General features: G+C 42.1%; 1 protein-coding gene across 1 annotated transcript in view; it reads right to left on the bottom strand.

Annotated features, from left to right (window-relative positions):
• The window catches only part of PDIA5 (protein disulfide isomerase family A member 5), a 102256-nt gene that overhangs the window by 47364 nt on the left and 27473 nt on the right, over positions 1 to 27419 (bottom strand). The window contains exons 4-11 of the mRNA XM_054209011.1: positions 25889 to 25972; positions 25054 to 25099; positions 18797 to 18889; positions 17456 to 17516; positions 13571 to 13638; positions 8657 to 8748; positions 8481 to 8552; positions 3894 to 4030 (exon numbers count right to left, since the gene is read on the bottom strand). Of these exons, the coding sequence (XP_054064986.1) occupies positions 3894 to 4030; positions 8481 to 8552; positions 8657 to 8748; positions 13571 to 13638; positions 17456 to 17516; positions 18797 to 18889; positions 25054 to 25099; positions 25889 to 25972 (653 nt within the window). The remainder of the gene's footprint in view (positions 1 to 3893; positions 4031 to 8480; positions 8553 to 8656; positions 8749 to 13570; positions 13639 to 17455; positions 17517 to 18796; positions 18890 to 25053; positions 25100 to 25888; positions 25973 to 27419) is intronic.

Here is a 27419-nt window from a genome sequence, read left to right on the forward strand (position 1 = left end):
ACTTTAAGTTCTAGCAAGTCCCTATGCCACTAAAGCATTTAACAACACTTGACCGGCAGTATAACTCAAATTTACAAACATTCAGAACCCAGCTGTCATCTTAGGCATCTAAGTATGTTGATCAGCTGCAGGCTTAGATATCAAGCAGCAAATACAGACATGGAGTCTATATTCTCATTGCTAACACAAGACTACCATAAACTGCATAGGTGCCTTTATGTCGTGGTACAGAAACTGCTTGGTTGGTGTAATACCTCTTCTGTTACAGACTTGGAAATAGGCTCACTAACATAACTGTGCTATCTTGTGTTAGCAAATATGATCAACCCAAGCAAAAACTCCAAATCCTTTGGGTGAAAGGGCCATTTATTTGTTCTTCTGTATAGTGCAGCAGATCTCAGTTCACAACTAAAGTTCCTGGGTACAACAGCAACACATAGAAAAAACACTTCAGGTGTTTTTTCACTGCAAGACTCCAGTTTGGCTATATCCAGGATAACACTATGCTCACCACCAGCAATTACAAAATTTCAGCAAAATGCCTGAATAAGGAACACAATGCTGCACACCCTTCGCAGAGGGCTGGGGAGGGAGAGTGCCTTCAGACTCCTGGCTGTTTGGGTCGCTGCTTACCTATGCTAAATATTCAGATTTATTGAACATCCTCTTAAGGGCTTCACAAAGGAGTTTCAGAAGGTTAAAAATCCTGCTTTGTGTCCCTAGCGACCTGCAAAACGAAAGCAGGATGAGCTTATCCTGCCCACCCACGCTCACCCATGTTTCTCAGGGCCAGCAGTAAGGACTCAAAACAGCACATCTTCTGTTCAGCGCTTGTGCTAAATTATTCCGGAAAAGGTAAAAGGTATTTGATAGCAAGAGGTGCAAGTTGCATGCTGCAGACCTTCCTGGTGTGTCTAAATCACACATAGCTGCTCCAGTTGAACCTACTTATGCTAGGCTGCACTTAACACAAAATGCTGTGACGCCTTTAATTGGGCTAGTAAGTTCAACTGATTGTAAGTAATTATAGTGTGATCCTCAGGGATGATCATTAGTAGTCACAGGCATGGAGACCCAATTGGCCACATTCATCACAGTGCCTAACTCTGCAGTTCACAGGTAGGTAGCAGGGATGCGTTTGGTTCAGCTGTATCTTCAGCACTTGGAAGAGCGGGGAGAGAGTCACAATCTTCCAATTCCCCACACATCTTTTAATATTACGCTCTGTTAATGCGCTGGCCATCTGACTATGTAATTAAAGTATCACTGAAATAATTCTCTCTCTAGTAAAAAAGCGTCTCATGAACACAAGATTGATAGTGTGCTAGAAAAACACCAAGTCACATGTATGCTGCATGGTGACACAGGGGCTTAAGTACTTGCTAATTCCAGGCCAGTGTTGAAATCCTCTTGCTTATTCTTAGTTACACAGAAGTATATCCTGAGTTCTGGGCCTATTTTGTATATCTGTTTTAACAATTTTTTTTATTAATACATAATTTGTAGAAGAAACTTTCTCATCCTAAGCTACCAAGATTAAAACAAATAAGATGTTCTCCATTTTTACCGCTTCTTCTACTGGAGTAATTTATTTCCTAATATTCATAAGGTGACTCCATTAGCACATTTTAGAAGTGCTAGGAGAAGATCTTTTAATCATGGAGATAACTGTTTATGATAGTTGTGTGTCATTAATTAGTTTGCAAACCTTACCTTCTCTGCTGAGGATGCCCAGAGAGGATTCTCACTAGCACAGATCCTTTACGTGTGTACAAGCTGGATTCTGCATGTAGGCATACCACTACCACCTGACTGTAAATAAAATGCCCCAAATACTCAAGTTGCATTTAAAATGGAGTTGTTTTGGTTTGGAACATTCTTTATCCCAATCCTGAGCAACTGGAACGTGTTATCAGGAGATTGCAACAGCCTGATTCAGGCATTTGATTTACTTTCAAAACAGCATTTGCCAAAGTACTGCTGTACCTTAGCACAGAATGCCCCTTAGAACAAAACATACCTAGCTAGAAGTTCTCCTCCTCTCCAAATGGGTCATGCAATATTGTTACCACTAAAATTGTATTATTTGTGTTTGAAAAGGTATTAAAAAAAAATCAAAAAATGAACAGAGCCCTGTTCAGATTTGTAACTAGCTTGAATTTACTATAAAATTTGATTGTAGTTGTGCGCATTCATCTATTTTTAATCAGACTTCCTAAAGGAATACGGTTTGCAGGGCCAACCGTCGATTTCTTCCCTCTCTTCCTCCTCACAAATACATGACTTTCCCATTTCACAGAATCATAGAATCTTCATGGTTGGAAAGGACCTTTGAGATCATAGAGTCCAACCATACAAACTCAGAAATTTACAAACTCAGAAAACAGAAATGCTTTTAAATACGACTAAATCTCTGTAAACATACAGAGATCTGGGGCTGGAGAGAGAGGACATTTATCCCAAGCCATTGTGCACAGAGAGGGAAAGGAGGGAAATTCAGCAGTTACATTTTTGTTTGGCAGCAGTTGTTGAGCCAAACCAGCGAGCATGCAGCTCCCGAGGAGCAGCAGCCTGTGCCATCGCTTGCATGCTGGGGTGCATGGAAATCTGGGGAAGGAAGGATTTGGGTAACGAAGGATAACTCCTGAGCAAATCAGGCTTCATCAGTTCTGCTACTTGTGTTTTGGTTTTTAGACCGGGCATTAATCTCCGGTCCCACTTTCATTAGTACAAATAACCCAGTGAACACAGTGACAAAGCAGCAGCCAGTCACCCGCTTCAGTGGATCAAATCCCTAGTCATTTCATCAGGCAAAGGAAATTCATTATGGTACGCTTTTCAAATGAGTCTTATGAGTAGACCTTCAAAAAAGGCATTTTGGAGCTAACTCCTGCTGATTTAAAGGGAAGCAAGACTTCAGCCTCCGTGCCAAGACCCTCCGTTGTTCAGCTGTGAGCACACAGCCCACCTCCAGAGCCCTAACCTTCAAATCTATACCCATCAAAATGAACACCTCACTCAAGTGCAACTGCCAGCACAGCAGCAAGAGCAGACAGAGGCTGTGTATCACCCAACATAGCAGATTTGAGGCTGAACCTTCCATCGCAGACACAAAGAATTGGTAGAACCAGCTATGGAGCTGAAATAACTTACATCATAAGTGAACAAAGTGTTTAACACACTCTATTACCCTACAGCATACAGGAGGACGATGTGGCTGGAAGAGCTTTCTGAGGGCAACCCCACTGCATTTTATTGCTCAAGCTAAAACCTCAGGTCGTGAAAAAAAAAAAGTCAGCCTCATGCATTCTCAAACAGTAAGCGGTATCACTACCAGCACTGTATTAGTTCTCAAAAGTCCTGGGAACTTTCTGAACTTAGATCAAGTTTTACCATTACTTCAGCACAATACGCAATGACCACCTCCCCACACACATTGCAAGAGAACAAACTGCAGCAGAGGAGTGAAAATACTCAAAATGACACACCAGCAGCCATGAACAAGAACTCAGGAGCTCGCAGTTCTCAAGTTGAGTTGCATAATCCACCAGAGCTCTGCTTTGAAAGCAAGCACCACGCAAAACAAGCTGAAAATGGGAAGTCATGCTGTAAAATTATGAGTCTCAGGCTATTTAAGCATCATTACACTCTTCAGCTATGTTTTGACTCAGCCTACAAAGTGTCTCTTCCAGCAGCACATCTCTGTCCTAAACTTGAAGTCATCAACTTCACAAACATTTCATGCCCTGTGTATTTAACAATCATCACAAACAAGAAAAGCCTGGACTTTGAGTTCACGGCTCTGTGAAACCTTCACGGAAAATTATCACTGGTTTTGTTGGCAAACATTTGGCTCAGGGTGCAGAATAGAAAAAAAAAACCAACAAACTCACATGGTGCATGGAACATCACTAGCACAGAAGAATGATCTTTTATAAACTTGTCGAAGTCCTCATCAGTCAGGTGATAAACTACATTTTCTTCATCTGCCCAGGGAGTCTCCGGAGCCTGTGGCTGAGGTGCCTGTGGGCTACAAGACAAACAGACACAGCTGAAAACCAGCTCTCTGGTGCTAAGCAGTCATTCTGGCAAGTCAGACTGCAAGGAACCACTTTGTGCAGATGTCCATATGACACACTAACCCTACTGAACAGCTTCCACAATTGTACCCACCCAGAACTCATAAGCACGGAAACTCAGATAAAACTGGAGGAGGAATAAAAAAAAAAAATCCACAAGAAGCTCAAGAACACAGACCAGCAACGGAAGGAGACAGAGAGAGGAGATAACCAGGCTGCTTGGATATTACATTATAGAAATCAGATGCATTTTCCGTTACTCTTTTACCCTCCTCAGCAGGATGCTCCTTTTCCCCACAGCATTCACACTTTGTAGTTCACAGGAGCCATTGCAAACGAAAGAAAAAAGTAGCAAGCAGAAAGCGCCAATCTAACCAGTCACCTTGAACACCGACAGCATGATTAGGGCTGACAGGGAAAGAAGGAGCTGGGGTGTTGCGACCAGTAGCTCGCTACACAGACTGTTTCCCCAGGAATATACGGTTTTACCCTGAACAACCCCATGAGGCCTGGGGAAGCATCGTTATGTCCTCACTCAGCAGTAAGCTTGTAGGCCTAATTCAGCAAAGCTACTCAACTGCATTCTTAACCTAAAAGATAAATGACACGTTCTACTGACTTTGCTATCACTGTACATGAGTTTAACCATCTTCGATGGATGAGGGCCAGGGAAACTGCTCAAAGACATGGTGGCAAATCTGGAAACTGAACCCAAGCTGCTCTGGACCAATTCAGTGCCCATCATCTGGCAGACAATTGTTCTTGGCTTTTATTAACCTACATTAAAAAGAGAATTTGGCAGATGTGAACTAAACTATGTTAATTGACATTTTATTTATTAAAGCAGTGTTCACATAAAGGACACCCAAACATATGAACATTTGGAGCCAGACTTTGAAGCTATCTTATCCTTGCCAGTTGTAGTAATGAGTTCCAAATACCCCCCAAATTCCCCACATTTTTTGGCAAAATACAGATCTGGATGTGACCCCATTGCTGGCGAAAAGAGATTTACTATTTTTGATTAAAATGTATCATTGTGTTAGCTGCCTGGAACAAGGAATGGCAAACGGATGATAACTCATTTATCCTGCCTTGCTCATTTTTAGGCTGAAAGCCTAGTTTGATAAAAAAAAAGCAGTGGAGATACACAGATTCAGATAGCAAATTCTGTTGATGTAACCAATGGGTATGATCCAAGAATATTAAGCAACCCATGCAAAACTGCGATGCACACCTCTGCTGCTGCTTATATGATAAACAAACCAAGAAACAAACATCAAAGCAAAGATGGGAGCTGCACTCAGCCAAGCAGCTGAGAAAGAAAGAGAGGCAGGTCCCCATCCACAAAAGTTTACTCTCTAAAAGCTTAGCAGATAATCAGTTTGCTTGTTGCTAAACCTGTAAGGGAGCAATAATCTGCAGGTATCCTGACAGAGTGAAGGCTTTCCAGAAAATACCATGACACTTAGGAATTTGGAAGGGGAGTTGGGTTGAGTAGGCAGAGCATGATGAACATGGACACAGTGGCTACAAAGCACTGGGAGAATGCTGTGTTTAGCGGGGCCTGGCATGGCCTATTTCAGTAAGGAATTAGTAAAGCAAGGCACAGGATGTTTATTCAAATGGCCCAATTAAAAATGCTGTGTATGCTAATAAGCCTACACAGGAGTTGGTAAGAAGCACCTCAAGGCCTAGAGGAAGCAACAAGCAAATTCTAAAGTGTCATTTAAAACTGAGACGAGGCATATCCAATGCCTGAAGACCAAAAATAGGATGACAGAAGCCTGGAAGAGTTATCAAGAGCTAATTCAATTAAGAACATTTTCTTGATTTAACTGTGTAGCTGGTGCTATGGAAGGGCCCGAGAGAAGTCCATAAAAACAGCAAGACAAAGTAAGCAGCTATTGAAGACAGCAAGAAGCTGTCTGGCTTGCCTACCATCCAAGCTGATAAGCAGCGTATCAGATTAAAAAAAAAAAAAAAAAGGAATTGTGGTATGTACAAGATAGCATCTCTGCATTAATAATGCTGCATGTTGCAGTAAGGCTGTATGATGGTTTCTCTCTATCAACTCATAAAAACATCTGAAACTCCATAAGATAGTAGCCAGTGCCTATTAGGGAGATAAGAGAGGTTAAGTATCTGTAAGACTGATGCATTAGCACACTTCAGCATAAGAAAGAAGCATCTTCGATAAGAAGTAAAAGAAAAGGTGTTGGAGCCCTCCAAACTAGCAGCTCTTGTTCTGAGAGGAAAGAACATGGAAAACATTCTTTCAATAATTTAAATAATTCTAACCTTCATTAAGTTATATCATGCCCTCCCCAAAACATTAGCGTAGATCAACCACTTTCAGCACTTTACCAGTGCTAAAAACATTTAAAGGGAAAAAGCAGAGAAGGGGGAGAGGGAAAACAGTTGCTCTTCTACTGTGCTCTGCTGTGCGTACCTAGTGTCCACAAAAAATAGGTCATTTCATGCGGCTCAATATCTGCTGGATTCTCTTTTGAGAATCTGCAATGACAGCACACACGTGCACAGTATAAAAACACATTGGCTTTCCTCAACATGGGCTGCCACGTACACTCTGGCACTGCTGTGCCACTGCTCTGCAATGTCTTGCATCAGAGTGACTTCCTGACGTGATTTTAATATTATACTATTCTGAAATATACCCTATACACCCTGCAGCTACCTAATTACACTATTTGGCTTCCCTAAAAAGCCCTCGCCATACCATTTGACTACTAGTACTGCAGATTCCTCAGAGTAATATAATATTATGCATGTAACAGATTTACCTCGTATATCGGTTTAATTGCAACATCCATTACTGGCAAAATTCAAGTATGTATAATTTCTCAATGTAGTTTCCTTAAAAGTTGTACTTATCATAGAAAACAGAGGCAAGAAGGCTACTGCTCAGATCATCTTTGGGGAAACTAATAAGCATGCACTAACACTAAGTGAGGCCGAACAGCTGTCTTTAGCTCTGGACTGCTGAAATATCAGCCAAAGCCCACAGTGGCTTGTTAGCAGAGATTATCATTGGAAAGAGCTTGCAGCTGTTCTGTTTTGCCTCCAGTAGCTGTGTTCACTTGCTGTCACAGCACTGATATAAAGGCCCTGCATATTACAGGGATTATCTGGATATTATGTGGGCAGACAAGGGAAAAAACCCACCCCAAACATCTAATGTTTCACATGTGGTAGCCAAGAGATAACCACATCCTTGCAAAACTGAAAAGCATAATAAAGTGCAGGTGATGGAGTCATATCCTTGCTGATCGTCTCCTCAGCATTGCTGCAGTTGCCATCTTGATTATTCATACCTGAAGGCTTAATGGACTAAATGAGGCTTTAAGAGTATGGCTAAATTCCTGCTCTTGGATCCACTGTGCCGTACTTGCCTGCAGTATTTATACCTCCTGATGCTAACAGGAACGCTGCTGTCACTTCATTTGTGGGTTCCCAATGCTGAAGCACCTAGCCTACCACTGCTGAAGACCCTGGGCTGCCTGCAACCATACCTGTGTCCCCAGCACAGCCCCGCTGGTACAGCAGGACAGTTATGATAAGCCATGTTATCACAGCAGTTTGCAACTTTCTATTCTTTCCCATGCGTTCGTTTCCTTTATTAGCTTCATTTCAAGATTATACCTGTGGCTGCAGCAAAGAAGGGAGGGTTACAAAGATGACATAATGCCCAAGGGCCAAGGGCTAACTGGTATTTCTCCATCACCAGCTCTCTCCAGCTGCTCTATCAGCTTCGCTGGCAACATGTCAATTTGCACCAGCTGAAGAACAACTATGCACACACTCACACACTCTTCTGTCTCTCTCTCAACGGCTAGTCCCATAGGCTCATTCAGCTCCCAAAATATTTATGACTGCAAATAGCTCTTTTTAGGTAGAACAAGATGCTTTCAACGCCACTTCATGACATGACAGGAAACACAGACTTTGTAAAAACAACTAGCAATCTGGGGTGCCTTGATCTCCGGGTTGTCTCTGCGAGACACTCTAAAGGCTACAGCTAAAGGTTGAAGAACCAATGAGTACTGCAGACTTGGCATACACATTTTTCAGGCACCCAAGACCACTGGAAATGTAAGTTGGCATTTTTAAGGAAGCTGAGATCTGTGTATCTGCATTTATTTTGGTCCACAGATGGTCTCCTATAACAGACAAAATGCAATTGTAAAATGCAAGGCATGCATGCTAAAAACCAAACATTAGGCAATCTCTCTGTACTAGTTTATCCAGTCTCAGTGGGGTAGTTTTATTTGCTCTTCTGAGCGGAGGGAATGAGGGAGAGATGGCTGTTCCTAAATCATTACATTCTGTAAATAATGAAGAGTACATAAAAGGTGGAGTGTATGAAGTTCAATGCCTTACTTTTTCAGCCACTCTGCTATATCTGCTGCGGTAGCACCATAGTTCTCAAAGTGGAACAGGAACTTTCCTTTCCTGTTAAAGCAACAAAACAACGTTTAGTTCTTGCCCTGGAAGATAAGAACATGCAATTATAGTTGAGTGTATGATTTCTAAACTAGTAGCAAAACATAACTGACTCAAAATAGCAGATTGTAGGATATCCCCGGACATTGTATTCTTCCTTTATCCTTTCAAATTCAGCAGCGTAAACATTCATCCCCGCAAGAACCTGAAAAAACAGAGCATAATCATATTGATTCTTACAATACAGCAGGAACATTACTACTTTTTTTAAAGAGTTAAGTAAAAACAACTAAGTTCTGTGCAGATTCTGATTTCTTGCTGTAAAGCAAGGAGATCTCTGTAAAAGGCAGTGAAGTTTTTCTCATTTTGTGCAAGGGGGGACAGAGCAATATTTCAGTCCAGTCCACAGAAAGCAAACGCCAATCAACTTGTCACCTCCTCCTTGCTCTGGAAGTGTCTCTGTTTCTTTTTATTCACCCACTAACAGAAATATCTAAAGGGAATTCTCTCAGTCACACTACTTGTGCTCCTCTGTGTGTTTGGATTTTAATCTACAAGCCTGAGTACATACCTTAGTTTGCATCCAAGCATTAGCTAGGACGCAAGAATTTCCACTCTCATCTCTCTGGTTTCCACTACAGCAATGAATTTACAGTCTCAGCTACTGTCCAGAACCAACCAAGCACTGGCATTATCCCATTTCAAAAATGCACTTACTGAATGGCAAGAGGAAATCAGCATTACTTTGATGTGAAAGTAAAACGTGCCATATTTCCATGAGCCCAGGAAATACCATAGAGCATTTATATGCTTTAAATATGTTAACTTAGCTGACCGATAGGGTATAATGAGAGTTAAGAATTAACCTTGTCCTACAGATATCACAAGCGGGGCACAAAAGCATAGTAGCTTTTCAAGCTAGCATGTGAAACAAAAAGCTTCTCCTCTTTCCTTACCTCTGTCCTAACCCACCCTCCACCTCAAGAGCCCTTCATCCTGAGCTTCAGGCTCGCCTGAAGTCACACCTGCGACTTATCCTGTGCCCCGTCCAACTGTCTTCCAAAAATTTCTGACTTGAGAATTTGAACAAGGGACCGATTCTGAGTTTCTGTGGGTGTGGGATTCACGCAGAGGCTGTCAAACCTTCAACCAGGGAGTTGCTGAGATACCACTTCATGATTAGCTTAGTTTAATGGCATTGATGGCTTAAGTCATTTTAGCAGAAGGATCTTAATCCAAACCCCTCCTCCCTCCCCCTCCAAAAACCAGGATTTTCTCCTTCTAGCTGAAACACCACATCAGAATTTAATACCGAGTTCCTGACTGCAGCAAACTGCACACACCAACCAAATGTGCTCAGAGCCAGCATGAAATAAATCTAAAAGCAGAAAATCCTCATTTGAAGGTCAACCTTTTCCTTTCCAAGAACGTGCTGGAAAGTCACAAAAAGATAGTTTGTTTTGTCTCCCCTATCCTGAGAAAGGACAAAGGAAAGATAACTGAGAAGAGTACAGCAATAGGGTTTATACTGGCTGGCCAAGTATCTTTGAATTTTCCTTGTAGTTCCAACAACCAGATTGACTTAATTCACATGAGATCATCTAGACCCAATTCTCCCCTTCCCTCATCCTCTGTGTCACCACTTGAGGGTAGGTAAATGCAACAGACAGTGGCTGCTTTATAAAGTGAGAACCAGGTTTGTCAACTAATTGCCTCATAAACCATCAGTCTAACAGATTTCATGATCGCCATGAACCTTCAGAGGATTTACTAGGTTTTAAATGGACATTCCCAGCCATTTCAGATACTCTGCTATATTTCACTGCGCCCACTCACCCTGCAGTGACTGACACAAGTCAATAACTTGGATTCATTCTGATGTTCATACATCATACGAAGCATACTTAGCAAAAAGCCTATTACAATGGGATTCAATTTTAATGACAAAAGTTAACGGCTTTAGCTGGCCTATAATCACAGAATTATGTAACGTCAGGCTGTCAGGGACCATCAAAACACACCTACTACCCAAAGTTAGGATCCTCCCTCTATACCTAAGCTGCTCCTGCCAGATGTTTAGCTAATTTGCTTTTAGTAAATGACTGAATGACCCTAACTTCAATTTAAGTCCATTACCTCTTGTAGCAGCCACAGCAGACGCGAAGATTAGTTTATTCCTTTCACCTCTGCAATTTGACATATTTCAACACTTCTCTGCTCTCCACCAAGCTACCTATAACCTAAAGCAACTCTGAGCATTTCCTAGCTGGCCATGTCTTCTGGGCTTCTGACCATTCCTGTTCTACTGTGACACACCCCCCCGACCTTGACTCATAGTTTTCTTGATGGGATTGCTCCAAAACTGGTACCTCTCACCACTACTTGAAACCTTCCTAGAGCCAAGTTTAATGAACAGATTAAACAAAGGCTTCCTCTGTCTGGTATCTGAAATAAGTGTAGGAACTTTATGCGTCTCAATTTTCATGTTTTTACCAAAAAAAGAAAAAAAGACAAGCATTAAAGGAAAAAAGCACTCAAAGCATACATTCAAGCCAGTCTTTACTGAGTATAACACCGGCACACTCATGAAGTCCATGGGCATTAAGGAGATGCTGAAGTGCTTTGCTGACCACCAGTTCCTCCCTGCACCGGGGCCATAGTGTATTGGTGACAGTCACCCGCCTGAGCTCACCTTACCCACAAACCATGGGAATCTCTCGTGCTAAGGACAAAATAAGCCAACTTCCGATTTGGAGCCCCTTTTTCCCTTCTGCACTGGGTGGAGTGGAATTGCAAGATCTAAACCCAATGTAACACTGAAAATGCCACCCTGCCTTCTTCTCAGTAACAGTTCTGGGACAAGAAGCAACCAGTCCCAAGAGAACACAGCAACCAGTGACAGGTACAGGTCACCTTTTCATTTATATGACCTATTAAATAGCCAATACTGTACTTCATTTTCCTGCTATATAATAGCAATAATCGCTTTTGAGCCTGGCATATCCTGGCAGCTAATGACAGGTCAGATTAAAAGGCCAAAACTTCAGCTCATCCAAACCAATCATAAACTTTCCAGCAAAGTCTGATCTGGAGGTCAACATCGCTCTAAAGGTATCCCATGGATAATTTATTATGGGTACAGCGCAGTTAATTTTAGGGGCAGCAAACTGTGTACACATCCCACTCAGGAAGCTAATTAGGTCAAATTTAGATGAACGGACCGATTTTTGTGAAAGACACGGGTGGCAGTGGCACAACCGGACTTTCCTCTGAACTAATCCTGCACTAAAAACACTCAAGTGCAAAACCCAACCCTGAGCCGAGCTGCATCAAGCACAGGCACTGCCAGCCTCAGTGCTGTGCCACAGCCCTGACACTCAGCTGTGCAGGATTAGCCCAGATCTACAGAAACCATTTCCAAGTGAGGAAGGAAATAATCAAACTAGAATAGATTTAGAGTTTAAATTCTCCGGTCTGAATTTAATAAAACGAGCTGGGCATGGACAAGGAAGGGATAACTGCAGGAGAAGACAGCGCTCTGCAGCATGCCTCCTCTCTGGCATGATCTCTGTAGGTGATTCTTTACATTCCTAATTCCTGCCCACCCTATGCCTCGCGATCTACCCGCTGCGAACGACAGGACTGCCTTCCCAAAGACCGCAGCACACACTCCACCGAGGGGAGATGGCATTAGAGTGCTGCCTGGCTGGATGAAAACCCACTTGAAAATATCTTCAAGGGTTGTACCATGTCCTAAATAAATCTGAACAACTCCCACTCATTTCAGCCCTAAGCAAACAAGGATTTAGAGAAAACACTTCTGAAAAACAACTTGTTGGGAGAACGTGGGGGAGTCTGACAGCACTCAATGCTTGTGAGCAGCACCGGCCAGAGCCGCCCTAGCAATGCCAGAACCGCAGTGCTTCACCTCCTCAAATTGTGCCAGGGGAGGTTTGGATTGGGTATTAGGAAAAATTTCTTCACCCAAAGGGTTATCAAGCACTGGAACAGACTGCCCGGGGAAGTGGTTGAATCACCATCCTTGGAGGTATTTAAAAGACATGTAGATGTAGCACTTGGTTTAGTGGTGGACTTGGCAGTGTTAGGTTTATGGTTGGACTCGATCATCTTAAAGGTCTTTTCCAACCTAAATCACTTTATGATCTTTTCTCCTAATCATATGCCACCTCTCCTGAGGAAACCTGTAAACTTGACAGTGAATGATCCAACAGGTAGGATCAGACCAAATCCAGCTAAAGCCATGAAAAAATACTCATGTATTATTGGTATCATATAAATTATACATTAAGCACATTATAAAACCTTGACTAGAGGAGTGCCTTTGACTTGCTTAGAGAGATCAATACACCTTATTAGTACAAACAGGTAACTAAATTATGGTGACTGCTGTTGATGGATTTTGTTATGGTCAAAACTTATTTTCATCTCCATCTGGTATGAACGCTAACTTTGTTGACAGAGCTATAACCATAAGATCTTATCAATGCTTATGCTTAACAGCTAGGTAGGACGATCAGTAGCTAACATAGTGAAATCCCCCTCCCATTACACTGTGATTCTCCACTAAAAAAGTGGGTTAATTATCACTAAAAGGGCATCCATCCTTGATCCCTCAGTAAAGCATCAGGCCAAAAATCTTATCAAATGCATTACAGCAAACATTTCTTTATTTATCGTTACCAACATGAGCTCAACAGGACTACAGACTCACAAATTAGAAGCTAAACATGAAACTACACAGTATCAGAGCCTGTTTTTCTATGTCAAGAACTACACTGGAGCTAAAGGGTAAATGAGTTAACATCTCATTCTCCAAAGTTTTAAAAAGAATAAAAAGCAAGAGAGAGAATCCTGAAGGGATCTGGAACCAAATAATTCATTTTTGTTTTGTTTCAACTTGCTTAAAGATTCCCCAGTTTGATAACTATTTGTGGTTTTAAATACTAAAAAAAAAAAGCGTTAAAATAATTTTTTAAGTTTTATATAAATCTTATCTTCTTACTTACATATTTACCCTTCAGTTCTGTGGCTGCCTGCTGGTAAGATGGCATCATTCTCTTACAAACTCCACACCCTGATAAAAAAGAAATTGTCTAAGTAATATGCCAACAATTCTATTCAGATTGTTCTACAGGATCTATGTTCCAAAGCATATGAAACTGCATTTTTTTTTATACAATAAATTTTAAACCAAAATTCCTTGTCTATTTCATGGAATAATTATTAGATTACTAGTTTCTAAGCATGTTACTTCTTGTTACATGCAGCTGGTTTTGCATGTTTTTCAATCTATTCATTTTCATACTCATTTCTCATCCCAGTTTTGTAAAGTGTAACACCATCTTGTATTCCTCAGGCTCTGAGCTGAGACCAGAGGGGAACTTAAGATGAACCTCACATTTCAAAAGTCAATGGAAGATGTCACGCTTGTGAACTCAAAGAAAAAGCTTTGTGCGTTTCTGGTCTTTAAGGGGGGTGTGGGGGGTTGGTATGTACTTCAGATTCATCCCAGCTTAACAAGTCTTTGAAATTCATTTGAGAGACATTTCCTAAACACATTAAACAGACATCAAAAGTTAAACAGTGCTCTGTTAATTGGGAAGACATAACTCAGAAGAAGCAACAGCCCTTGAAGGATACAATAACTTTATGTGCGGAGAAAAATACAAACAGCAAGTGAGGAAGACTACCAATGTATAGCTGGAGTGTGCTAAGAGCTGTTTGATGACGCTCTGGAGTGCTAAGCAGATTAGCACTAAATCACCTTGTAAGCAGCAGGTTTCATCCTTGCCAAGTAAAATATGTGCCTGCACATGGGAAGGGGCAGCATGAAAGAAAGGAAGCTGCGGCCAAGCACTTCAGACACTCTTTGTGGAAACTCTTGGGTCCACCATGGGATAGTAGTCAACATTTTTATTCTGGTGAAGAGACCACAGTTTTGAAAATATCTTCCAGAAAGCAGGAACAGATTTTGCAGCCACTGGTTTCGGATCACATCAGCATGCCTCGGAGGAACATCTTTTAATCAGAGGAAAGAGAGCTCTTGTTTCTGTGGTCTTTCCACCTTTGATCTCTCTGCTCAAATTGCCAGTGAGGTTGTTAAATTAGGGCTGGTCAAAATGACGATTTCTTGGTGGGTGCAGACCACTCATTTGAGCCCCCCTGAGATCTTGCGGCTTCCTCCAAACCACTGGACAGACATCAAAAGATGCAAGTTGTTAACACCATCTTCTGGATCTTCTGTTTCTTCTCTCTTCAGCAGCCTCAGGCCCCAAACTTCCCCAGTTATTGATCTATCTCTCTCCAACCTCATGCCACTCCCTGGACTCCCTTCTGGAGCACAGGCACGTACCAACCTCCTCCACCCAGCCATCACCCCTATAGTCTTTGCCTTCCCAGCTCTGCCACTGCTCCCAAACCCACTTCAGTACAATCTCTCCTGCCTACGTGTTTCTGGGTTATACTGTTCAGGATGCTGTCAAGCCACATATATCCCTATACAGGCATAAAAGGGTAACCTCAAAAAAGTCATTTTCTTCTGCTCTTTTTTCTTGTATTTTAACTCAAAAGGAGGGGCTTAATAAACACATATTAGTTTTTCCACTAATAAACACTCCATTTTTATAACATAATTGAAAACAGGGCTTTAAACAGCTCCTTTTTGTTGCCAAATCCAGGCCATCTCCTGCAGGAGTCTTCTTTGACAGTTAACTACAAATAAACCTAAATGCCTATAAGTATACCTAATTTTTCATGTTTAGTGCTGTCTGACTTTATAATATAGGTCCGAAAGTACAGTGAATGGTCTCCGAATGACAGGTAATATCTTCTAAGGAAAGCATGCCATTGCTCCGAGTCATTTTACCCAGACCAAGCATTCCTGAAATATTAAAGAAACTACATTTAAGTTTGCAGTGGCTTTCATCTCCCTCTGCACTGGTACGTAATGAAAGAGCCCATTTCCTATGAATCTGCCACAATGAATCTAAAGCCCCTGCTTCCAACAAAGCAGAGAAATAATGCAGCTGTCTTCGCTATAGCTCCCCAGACAAAGTCTCTGATGTCCTCTCATGCCAAAGACCTCCCTGACTCACCCCTTACAAGTAAAGAAAAGCAGAATTTCCTTTAGTGACCAGCCTTGATTTGCCGCTCCCAGTTATGAAAGGTAACACCTGTATGTAACCAGTAACTTCAGCTGCCCAAAGCCAGTATCTTAATGCAACTGCAGGATGTATTCTGTCTTCAGCAACAGGAGTAAGAAAAGAAAAATTGGACAAGAACCAAGTCTGAAGGTCTCGTGTGTTAAATAAAAGATGAGGGAGTTAAGAACTGTGAAATCAGAGGGGAGAAAAAAAAAAACTTACAAGTAGGCTTCCTTCACAGCAGTTTAGAAAGCAGCAAAAGTATTACAGCACTGAAGACTAGCAGGTGTTTTGCCACTTCAAAAGAAGAGAAACTGGAAGGAGGAGGGTTTCTGGGGGAATTGTTCAAAGAGAACGAAGGGTTAGATAAGGCACATTTCAGGAAGAGACTCAGTTGTGGAAAACAATCACTCATGATACAGGTAAACTGTGAAAGCACTCTGCAGCTGAACTCTCCCTGAAGGGGTGATTTACAGGCACAGCAGGCATATCGTCTCCTGCTGATGCTAAGGCAGCAGCGACTGGGAGCGACCATGCACCATGCCAGGCTACGTAGGACCATCCTGCTGCAGAATCTGAAGGCATGGAGCTGCAACTAATTTTAATAAAGGAAAAAACATTGTCTTAGAGATGCATCAAACTAAGTCTTGGGCAATTCTGGCCACCTTGGCAGTACTCAGATGAGATTAAAAAGGCAGAATGGCGTTTCAGGCAGTAATTACAAGAGAATATACACCGAGAAATATCAGATAATGCTGCCATGGGATACAGTTTTGAAGAGAATCAGAGAACAAATTGCTAGTGGTCCCTAACATCAATTTCCCTATCAGGGCAGTGCTGGGAGGCTTCTCTAGCTTAGGCCACACGTTCATTTCTGTCTCATGGCTCCCCTCCTTTCCAGCCAAACAACAACTCCAGTGCAACACCAGCTTGTTTTGAAGAGCTGGAAAGCCCCTCACATACCAGTCACCAGGAAACATAAAAAAAGCAGCTGTAAGTCTGCAAAATCAAGGAATGAGCGGCCAAGGCAATGACAAGATTGCAGCAATATAAAGTCAAGGTCACAAAAGAAATGGAATGACTGCAATGTGCTCTTCTCTTTCCTTGCTGTCTCCCTGCCCTGAAGTTCCACTTGTATTCAGGTTAATCCTGCCCATGTGGGTAGGAACACCCAGGCTGCCTCCTGGATGGAGTAGGAAAGATGTTCCTGCTCCCCACCACTGCACTGTTCCCTCTGCTTGCAGTTACGAAGAACAAATATGTTGGCTTTTTTCAACTCCACAGTCTCCTCTAGAGATCTTTTGCTTGTGTTGAACCAGCTTGTCTTATGCTATGTCCCAAACTGCAAAAGTAAAAAGTGTGTGCGATACCCATTTGCACTTACAGCTCTGTACAGGCCAGAGAGTTAGGCACTCTTAGACAGATGTATTAACACTCATGCACTCAGTGTACAGCGTTCCTGTCTTGTACAACACAAATCTAGAAAGGACATTGGGTAAGAAATTACAGAAAGCAGCTACTTAAAAGAACAACAAGCAAGGGTCATCACCACAAGAGAAAGAGGCAAGACTAGGATACAAGCAATGGACAGCTAGGGGAAAACTGAGGACAAACAGGCACAACAACACAAGGAGCTGAATGATTAAGATGCGACAAGACAGTATTAGTGAAGCACAGGTGAGGCTTCTACTCGGACATCTCTCAGTAGAGAAGGGAGAAAGAGGTAACAGGACATGCTGGGTTACTTACATGGGGCATAGAACATCATCAGAAGGGGTTTGTCTTCCTTCTTCAGAAGCCGTCTCAATTCCTAGCGAATGAACCAAAGAAAATAAAAACAGACCTATACCCAAGAACATCTCTTATTACTTGTGTTACAAATTTAAAAAGTCAATATATATATTGAGAGAATATAGGCTCATTTATCTTAGGGAAGAGGAGTCATCTTTCCTAACAGACAAGACTTGAGTTTCTTCTCCTTGCTCAATTTTAACATGAAAGATGACAAAATTTATTATAGACTCGAATATCTGCTAAATACCCTAGACCAATATCTTCACTGTTGAGACGTGGAAGTTGCATGGCTTGGTTTATTCTCACTGCAGAATCTCTGACTGGAAACTTTTTCTTCCCTGACCCACCCAAAAAGCCATACTCTAATTCAGAAAGTCAGACTCGATAATAAACAAACCAAATTCAGTTACCACACTATGAAACCTTGTCAGAGCTATGAGAAGCCATAAGAATAGATTTTTCAGTACCAGCATGACACAGAAACTAGATGAAGTTTTGAAATTGAATGCAACCCTTGGAAGGCTTCTAATAGAGTACAGAGGGTGAACATTAAATATTAATCTTCCTACAAAAACTGAATGTCAAAATAACTGTTTCTAATATTAAAAATGAAAGCTGGAAAATTGAAAAGGCCCTTTACGAAACACCAGCTAGAGTCCAATCAATTAAAGTTTTAAAAATCTATAGACTAGAAAACTAATACAAAAGAGCAAGCTGATTACATTGGAGAGAAAATAATGGGTAGCTCTGTGGTGGCACTGGCCTTCTTAAGGTAGTTTCATCGTATTTGCTGCTTTCCCACTTCACACTGAGAGGACAGTTACTGTACCAGGTTAAATCACTCAAGATCTGGATTCTGTTCCTTCCTGCTCCAGGCTTCCTGAGACATCCTCAGGCACGTGAAGGAACCCAAGGTTTAATGAAAACCTGCAGTTTTAAGAGCAGCATTTTACCTCCTACTTGCATCCTGCAGTGACTGCATCTTGCAAGCTGCTACACTTTCCTTAAGACAAACAGGTCTCTTTTGCCACACCATCCACAATACTTTGATACTTGCCATGCAGCTGGTAGATTAATATCACGACCAAATGAGACGAAGGTGGGAAGTGAGAGACTTTATAGTTATCACAAACCACAAACTTTGTCAAGTCACTTAAAACAGTTTGGGTCCTTTAAACTTCCCTTCCAAAGAAAGGAAATAATGATGCTTCTTCATTAATAATTAACACAAACACAGACACTCCCTTCATCCCATCTATTTATAAAACATATAGAAAAATCTATCTGCTAATGTACCTTTTCACTGTCAACATGCACAACATCTTTGGCTTCCGGATCCTCCTCCCACAGTGGAGCACCTTCTGGATCCTTGAGAAAGGCCACCATAGACTGTAATAAGCAGAGGAAAAAAGCTTTTAAAGCAAAATGAATGGAAACCATGAGACATCCAATCTCAAATCTATGCTGTCATGCAAACCTCATCTAATTAGTGCAGTGCCTTTGCTTTTCTGTACACGTATTCATCTGCTCTAATGCAAATGAACACAAATCTACTGCAGAACCAAGTGATACATGGGTGTGCACCTTCCTCAAAAACAGTATCCCAACTTACCAGTTCACATCTCCACTACAAAACTGGGTAAAACAGCGTGGAAGTACACCAGCACACAGGCAGTAGCTTCAAGGATCCTTCAGAGAGTTCTTTCGATGGTACTAGATCTGCAATACTTCCACAGTTACTCCCTGGCTTAGCAGGAAAGATTTCTCTTTAGATAGAGGTCAGGTTCCCATGCCCTTCACCATATCTCAGTAACCTTTGAATCCAATAGGACTAGTTGGAGTGCACACTGATACTCGCTGTGAGCAAAAGCAATGAACTCCACACTTAAAGATCAAACTGCTTATTTGGTCAAAGGAAGAATAATCCACCAATAGTTCCCTCTATGACCCACCTACCTAGAAACTGCACTCCATGGACTTTTAAGTTGGACAGTAAGAAGTAAACGTGACAAGAGAAGTGGGAAATATGAGACCCTGATTCTGCAGCTCCCATATTCAACAAGCTGAGTACACATGCCTACTTTACAACTGCTTTACCCAACTGACACACAACCAACAATCCATTTCAGCAGACCACAGATATTCTCTTTATTGTAAGGAAATACTCTCTGATGGTTCTGATTTTAGCCTGAGGGAAACTCCAGTCCTCCAAAGTCAATCAGATGCTCTTCATGGATTCCAACAGAATCGTACTGCCCCCCATTTCCAGTTGTACATGGAAGCACAGGCTTGATCACTGTTATCTTTGGATGTCTGTGCTCTAGGACACATAATACTTGGTTTTCTGTGTTTGTTCACCACTCAGATTGACCTCATTCCTTTCCCTGTGGCATTCATTGTAGGTATGTGTCTACTCCCAGACAAGATCTCTGCCACACTAGTAATGTAGTGAGGTCCCTGAGGAGCGTCCTTCAATGTCAGAGTGAGTGGATGATGCTGCCACAGCACTAAGTGAACTTTCTTGGAGTTGGAGCAAAGAAAAGCTTCATCAAAGCCTTTTTCAGCCCATGGGATATTTTGCCAAAGCAGCTCATGATGGAAGAGCAGAGCTGGGTATGTACTAACACATGCCAAGAGCACCTAAAAGCCTAGGTTTATACTCCACCTTCTCAAGAGCAGGTTAGTAGCATGCCTGGTGACACATGCCACTGAAACAGTCTCAGAGACACTTTTGCCATCTTTCTGCCTTTGATAGGGTTGCTCTGGTACAACATCAACAGATAGTGGAGTTCAGCCCATTTTCCTGCATCTCAGTTGGTACTGGAAGGCTTGAGAGGATTCAGAGCTTACGGCAGGATCCATTTATTGCATTTATGTTTCTGTCTACTTGCACAGCTAATATTGAAGAGATTTGTCTTATCACAAGAGACAGCATGTATTAGTCACTAGACAGCATGCAAAGCACTTAATGTACACAGTAAGAAGACCTAAGGAGTGAGGTAGTAGTGTTTGGACCACAAACACTTCAAGGAGAAGAAATTTGTTTTAACGTGGCATTAACAGAGAAAGAAACTAGCTAGGAAAAAAAAAAATCAAGTAATTTATAATGGTGTTATAGTTGTAAAAATCTCTAAAACTAGAGGCATTAACATCCCAAATGATGCCCTAAGAAGACTTACTAATATATGGGGAGAGAAGAGAAAGGGGCAAACCAGGGGAGATGTTCTACATTTAGGAAAGCTACATCACATTCTGCGCACCCTCATTTTGCATAGACCTCAACTGTACACTGGAGGGGAGGAGAGAGGGGTCAACATTTTAAATGGCTAATGAGTGCGATTGACTCTGCTAGTTTCAGGAATTCCTGTGTGCCAAGTTCAGTCATGTAGAAACAGATGTGGTTAGAGGATGGGGGATTAAAGAGATTTAATTCATCCAGCCTCTCCCTCTCAGCCAAGAAAGAAAAAAATTAGATGTGTAATGTCTTCTGGCAGGAGCAGGCAGCACGTTGCCTTGCACTCATTACTCCATGTGGTGAAGAGAACTTCCTGTATGCCTTTAAATAGGCAAGAACCCCCCCAGCAAACCAGCACTTTCTAAATAAAGAAAAGCAGTGGTCCCCAGGCTGCTGCGTTAGAGATCAGAGCAAGGTCCAGGCCACAGCAACCCCATGTTGAAGAATCAGCTACGCTCCTGTCCTGCCATGACGTGATTGGGACTCACTTTGACCCTGTAGCACCGACACAGCCATGCTGGGCTGTAACCCCCTGCCCGGACCCCTGTGACAGCTTTGAACCTTAAACACGGATTCATCAGAATACAGGACATGGCTTTCATCCAGCCTATGCTGCTAAAAGCTAGCAAGTTTTAACAGCACAATAGCTGGCTATCATATACAGACCTGGGTTTTAATCTGAAAAAAAATAAAAATACATATATACAGAAACATATCCCTCTACTTTTCACTCCTTTGAAGTATAATGCAGTAGGGATGCTAATAAAAAGCCTTTCCTTGATTTCACACACACACTCCTTACAACAGCAAACTTGAAAAGGATTCAGATTTTAGAGCAGGACCGATTTATTGGGTTAGTCTATTCCCTTTGCAAGTACTGAACAGATTTCTACTTTAATGAGTTTTCTCCATTTTAGAAGGAGACTAAAACTCTCCCTGTACTGTATCCTCCAGAAAAGGCTTCATCATGTAATAAACACAGCCTGGATATTGGCCTTATGGCACTACCGAGGATTAGGACATGGCATGGCTAAAGCAACATCCAGACATACTAGTTAAGATCAAAGACTGATCTAAGCTTAGGTCTCCAACAGCAGCTCATTACAGATGCTTGGGGAAAAACTATACCGGTACCATTCTTACATAGCATACACTGGTATACGCTCTCAATTTCTGGCAAAAAGTAATTAAGTTTATGGACTCTGCACCAGCTGTTGTATCTGGACCTCTGTGCTTGCTAATTATCAATGGATCTATCCTTTATGGCTAGTTAAAACTGTTCTTAAGGCTCCTAAACTCCTGGCTTTCACAACACGTAGCTATGAGTTCCACAACTGTTTGGGTTTTTTTTTAAACATAGCAGTTATTTGTTTCAAATCAACTGCCCCAAATGCCACTATTTTCACCCAAATTTGGAGGAAAAAAAATAGGTAATCATTCCCTTTTTCAAGCTCCTCACAGTTACACAAGTATCTACCATGGTCTCTTCCGGGTGTCCGTTTTTCAAAGCCCAAGAACCTTCATATAAATATTCAAGCCATCTGTGCCTCTGATCATCCTTCTCTGCCCTGCTGCAGTACTTCTACACCTTTCACTTGACGGGGCAACCAGAATCACATACAAGACACAAGATGAAGGAACCCAATGGACTCAGATGGTAGAATAACAATTCCTCTTCCATTCTTTGTTCCTTTCCTAATCATTTGACTTTTAAATATTGTTAAGTACAGGGCCAATATTTTCAAGCCAACAGCTGTTCTGACTGGTAATTCAAAACCTATTACGCTAGCCCGCATTACTCCAGCATCATTGGAGCTGTGTCCTTTCCTTCCTTTTCATGTTCATTACCCAACAGGTTCCTACTTTCATACTGACAAGCCACTTGGTATTGCGAGAACCTAAGTCCTTCTGCAAAGAGCCAAAAATATTTTTTTAAAACTATTCCTAATAATATTGCATCACCGAACTTTGTTATCTTGCAGTCCTCCTCCCTTTACCAGATAGCCCAAAGAGCTCCGATCCTAAAACAGGTCTCAGCAGCAGGAGGTTCTGACTGCTAACTAACTTCCCCCCCACTGTGAACACTGAGCTATCCTTTATTCCTCATTTTTCTAACAGTAAACCCACAAGGGCATCTCTGCTAATTACATAAGGATTTAGTTACTTTAAGAAATGAAAAGCTTTTCTTAAAAACCCAAGTACACTATCAGCTGGATCAGCCACATCTATGAAATTGCCGATTACTTCGGAAGAATCCTTTTACAGTTCTTCAGAGCTGTGTCCATCATTCTCCAAAATGTCATACATATATTAATATGTCTACTGGATGCCTGGAAAGAAGATCCGAGTTTTATTGCCACAAGCTTGCTGAATGATATGATACAAATCCTTTAATCTCCCTGTTCTTCAGTGTGTCCACCTGTCCATAAAATGAGTATGATACCCTACATAATTGTGTTGCTCTGCTGCTCGCTGTTTGTAACGTACTGGGAGATTCCTGACAAACACAGCTGCGAGAGAAAGGTCACTGCCTCAACAGAAGAAAACAGGGAGAAGTAGTAGTACAGAGGGAGAAATACAGAAAATATTCAGGCAGCTGTAAGCAGGAGAACAAGCAAACACTCAGCTGAGTTATTTGACCACTGCCCAGCTCTGATGCACCATCCAATCTGTAAATCATTAGCAGCTGGTTTCACAGGGGCAGTTAAATTAAGAAAGACTAGAGGTCCTAGAACGGGGGAACTTCAAAACCCCTCTTCCACCTGCACTGGAATCCCACATCTCCGTCCACGGGATGTTACCTCCTTCTCCCCAGCAGGCAGGGCAAAAGTGAAGGGGGAAGTGTTCATCACAAGACAGTGACTGAAGGAATAAACGGTATGGTTCCCGTTGTGCTATGACTGCCTCTCAGCCCTATGCTCCCTGGGGCTCTGCAGCAGGTGCTTTCCAGTTGATTCAATCTGTAAGGAAGAGTCACAGCACTAATTCCTGGTTGCAGCAATTTATGAAGGGCAGGAAAAACACGTCATGTGTTGTTCAAACCACCCAAATTTAGGCAACTAACAAGTCTCCCTCACCCCACCACCCACCAAGAGGGAAAAAAATTCACCAGGTGCATTTCCTTACTAAGTACAGAAGAAGCTTCGGGCACTTGCCAACTAGGCGGGTATCTAACATTGCCCTTCCTAGTGCCAGGCAAGATTTCTACTGCAGGAGATGGGAAGATACACAGTCCTACTCTCCCCACCTCAGGCAAATCCTGCATTATGATCCCAAGTGCAGGCTCAACGGATGATTCAGTGCGGGCAAACACTTCCAAGTGAGTCCCCGCCAACAGCCGCTCCATAACAACTGCGGCTGTAAAAGGAAGGTCCAGAGCAAGTGCGCTTAGGAACGGCCACTCTGACAGACTTGGGTTCATGTAGCATCACACACAAGCTCTCCTCTATCCCAGGCCAAACCCCTGAACAAGCCAGAAAGGGGAAGTAAAAGTAATGATGTCAGCCTGGGGAGGTGTCATCAAGCCTCCATAAGACCAACGATGGTGCAGAGCCTGGGTTTGCTGGAGAGGGAAGAGAAATGGGAACTGGGCATCAAAGCTGTACAGAAGTCACTTCTGGAAGCCAAGTCATCTCAGGACTGCAGCCTCACGTGAGGATACTCCCAGTGTTTCACCAGCGCTTCGCAGAGGAAGGCTGCACAGTTTCGGCCTGCTTACTGTGCTTGTAGTCCACCATTTCCACAATCATCAAGAGCTACACATCCGTTTCACACTTCATGTCTTCTTCCTTCCATTGCCCATTGCTGCTTTGTGTCGAGGTTTGCAGGAGACGGAAGATTATTTTATCCGTGCTGCACTCACGGCACATCCATAGAAACTGTGGTTTCATAATCCAATAAAAGATAAGACTACTCAGCTGTCTTTAAAGTTTATAAACACAGAACCTAAAAACCTCAGAGAACTCCTTATCAAAACGCAGTATCAAATAATACTTAGTTACACTGCCATTAATAGCACCTTGTAATCTAAACAAGAAAATCTCTATTTGTTGCCAGCCTGCAAGGTAACTTACAATTTACATCAGAGTTCAACATGGCTTCAATCTTCCTAATACACAAATATTCCTGGATCTCTGGTTGGCAGACACAAACATGCACAAAAACCTTCAGGTCATTCTGACAGCTGTTTATGAAGATTAACCCCCTCCCTTTCATGCCTTCAGCATGAAAACCAGTACCAACACCTGGTTTTAATCTACGAATGTCTCCCCTGTATCTAGCAAAACCAAAAGAATAACAATCAAATATTTAAATTTACCTTCAATGTGACCGCTCTGTTATATTCAGTATGAAATGCACCGTCCCTGTTGAACAAGGAGTGGGGAATAGTGTTAACTTACAGTACTGTTGCTGGATATCATATAGCTGCTCTTTATCACTTCTCACTAACCACAATAACATTACCCGGCTGAAGCCACAGAATTAAGAATTCTGTGTAGAGTAGAATTTACAGTACAGTAATTTAAGGGGGAAAAAAAGAGTAAGGAAAAAGGGAGAGGGCAAAACAGAGTGTAAAGCAAACAGGTTTCTAGTAAATAATTTCCTTCCTGACACTTTAACAAGAATATTTACTAAGGCATGATCTTTGGAGATGGAGCTGCAGCTGCTTGGTGTCTCTTACACTTAACAGTACTCCCACTCCTATTATTTTCAGGAAGAAAATCTCCTGCTGTCTCACAACGCTTGCCTTTCTCCACTTACTTTACAAAGTACTATCTCAAAGCAGAAAAGCAAGCACAGAGAGGTGAAGCAACTTGCCCAAGGCACATACCAGTGGGCACGTGCCAGCAAAAGTAAGACAGCTTAAATCTCAGGCATCAGCCCTGTGCATTGGGCAGTTTTAGTCCATTGGGCATCTCTTACAGGTCCCACTCATGCTTTTAGTGTATTCTATTCAACAGCAAAATAAAATTATCTCAACTTCTGTCACCACACATGCTTGAAAACTGAAGAAACAGCAAGCAATTTCACATGTCAAAGGATTAAAAAAAAAAAAGTGTCCATGCTGCAGCAATATGGAGCTGCAAGGAGAACAAAGGGTCCTAACAGGGGCATCAACAATTAGGAACTACAAATCCCAGCCCAGCACTCACTTATAATGGAGTAATTCCACTCCTTTCTCCTTTGAATTAGGATCTACTTTCATCTTCTTGCATAATTTTCGGCTTTCAGTATCACTGCAAAAAACACATATTGGAAGAAAAATGGTTACAAGAAAGGAAATCAAATGCATTCAGTTCTGAAAACTCATTGCTGTGCTTCCTCATCAAGCAGTTAGCTGCAACTAACAGTAATTTGGAAGCTGTTCGGCTAAGTTTGTGGGACGAGCATTGTGGAAAGCTCCGTTAGCCAATTTAATTTCTGCATTTGCTTGATCAGGACACAGTGAACTGTGTTAAAACCACACTCCAAAGCCAGGCCCTAACCAGCAGAAAGCAGCCCATTCCAGCATGTCCGAGTACCCCAGCAGACCTTCTGTCCACAGGATTAACATAAAATTTAGGAAGTCAAGTTTTCAAGAAGACCGTGCTACTGTTAGGGTGGCGGTCAAAGAGCACTCTTCGTGAAAAGATTCAAAGAGAAAGAGCAGGTCTGTTTTTATACCTGTCAGAAGATAATTCGAAACCAAAAAGAAACATCTTCATGGTATCTCCAAGCCCAGATCACAAGTGGCTAGCCTTAAAAATGTCCTACAGAAAACAAAAACGAATTCAAATTTTGGAGCCCCAAGCCCAGCAACCCCATTCACTCTAGGTATAAGGGATGTGTCCTGGGGCCACACCCGGGAAGTGAAGATAACGACCATCTGCCACAGCTCCTGAATGAAAGAGGAGGCATGTAACAGCAAACAGACCTCTCAGAGGTGGTTTTCAAACCTAACAAGAGTGAATCGCTTCCAGCATCACATTAGGCGGAGCTGAATAGGGAAAGGTCACAGGAGAAAACCGCATATACATTTGCTTTGTGGACAGGTAAAGGGTCTTCATGGCCTAACTGCTGTCCTAAACAATGTAGAAGTGAAGCTATAAGGATACTTCAAGCTGAAGTGAATATGAAGTTAGTCAAAGACCTGGGGAGATGAGTGACGCTGTACAACTACAAAGAAAAGAGGATGATTCACACTGACAAGACTATGCCTTGCATTGACAAACTGCAAGATTAAAAAGCTTGGAAACTTGTTCCCAGCAGAGGACAACTTGTACCTTTTACGCAGATAAATCAATTTAGAAAATGAAAACACTGAAAAGCCATCAAGTTTAAACTGATTAGAGACTCATTAGAGACCAAGATGCAAGGGTTGCAAGAGCCCCACCAAATTAAGTGCTGCTGCCAGCACTGGTGCTACTTCTCCCAATGTTCTCCAGCTGCCTTTCTGCAAATGTGAGGAACCACAAACAGTAAATTCATAGTGTGCTGCACATAAGAGTGTGCCTTTGTGGAAATTTCCCAAATGCTTACTGTAGATGGAAATGAGGAGGGGGTGCTACAGACACACGCTTCAGAATCAGAATATTATGCTGAAGAAGGAAATGAGGATTTTAAGTAACTAACGAAGCACGCAACTACCTCACCAGGAAGGTGCACCTGTAATCCCAGTTGTACAGAAGCATGTTCATCTGAAGA

Source organism: Rissa tridactyla, chromosome 7, assembly GCF_028500815.1.
Source record: "Rissa tridactyla isolate bRisTri1 chromosome 7, bRisTri1.patW.cur.20221130, whole genome shotgun sequence".
Lineage (NCBI taxonomy): Eukaryota > Metazoa > Chordata > Aves > Charadriiformes > Laridae > Rissa > Rissa tridactyla.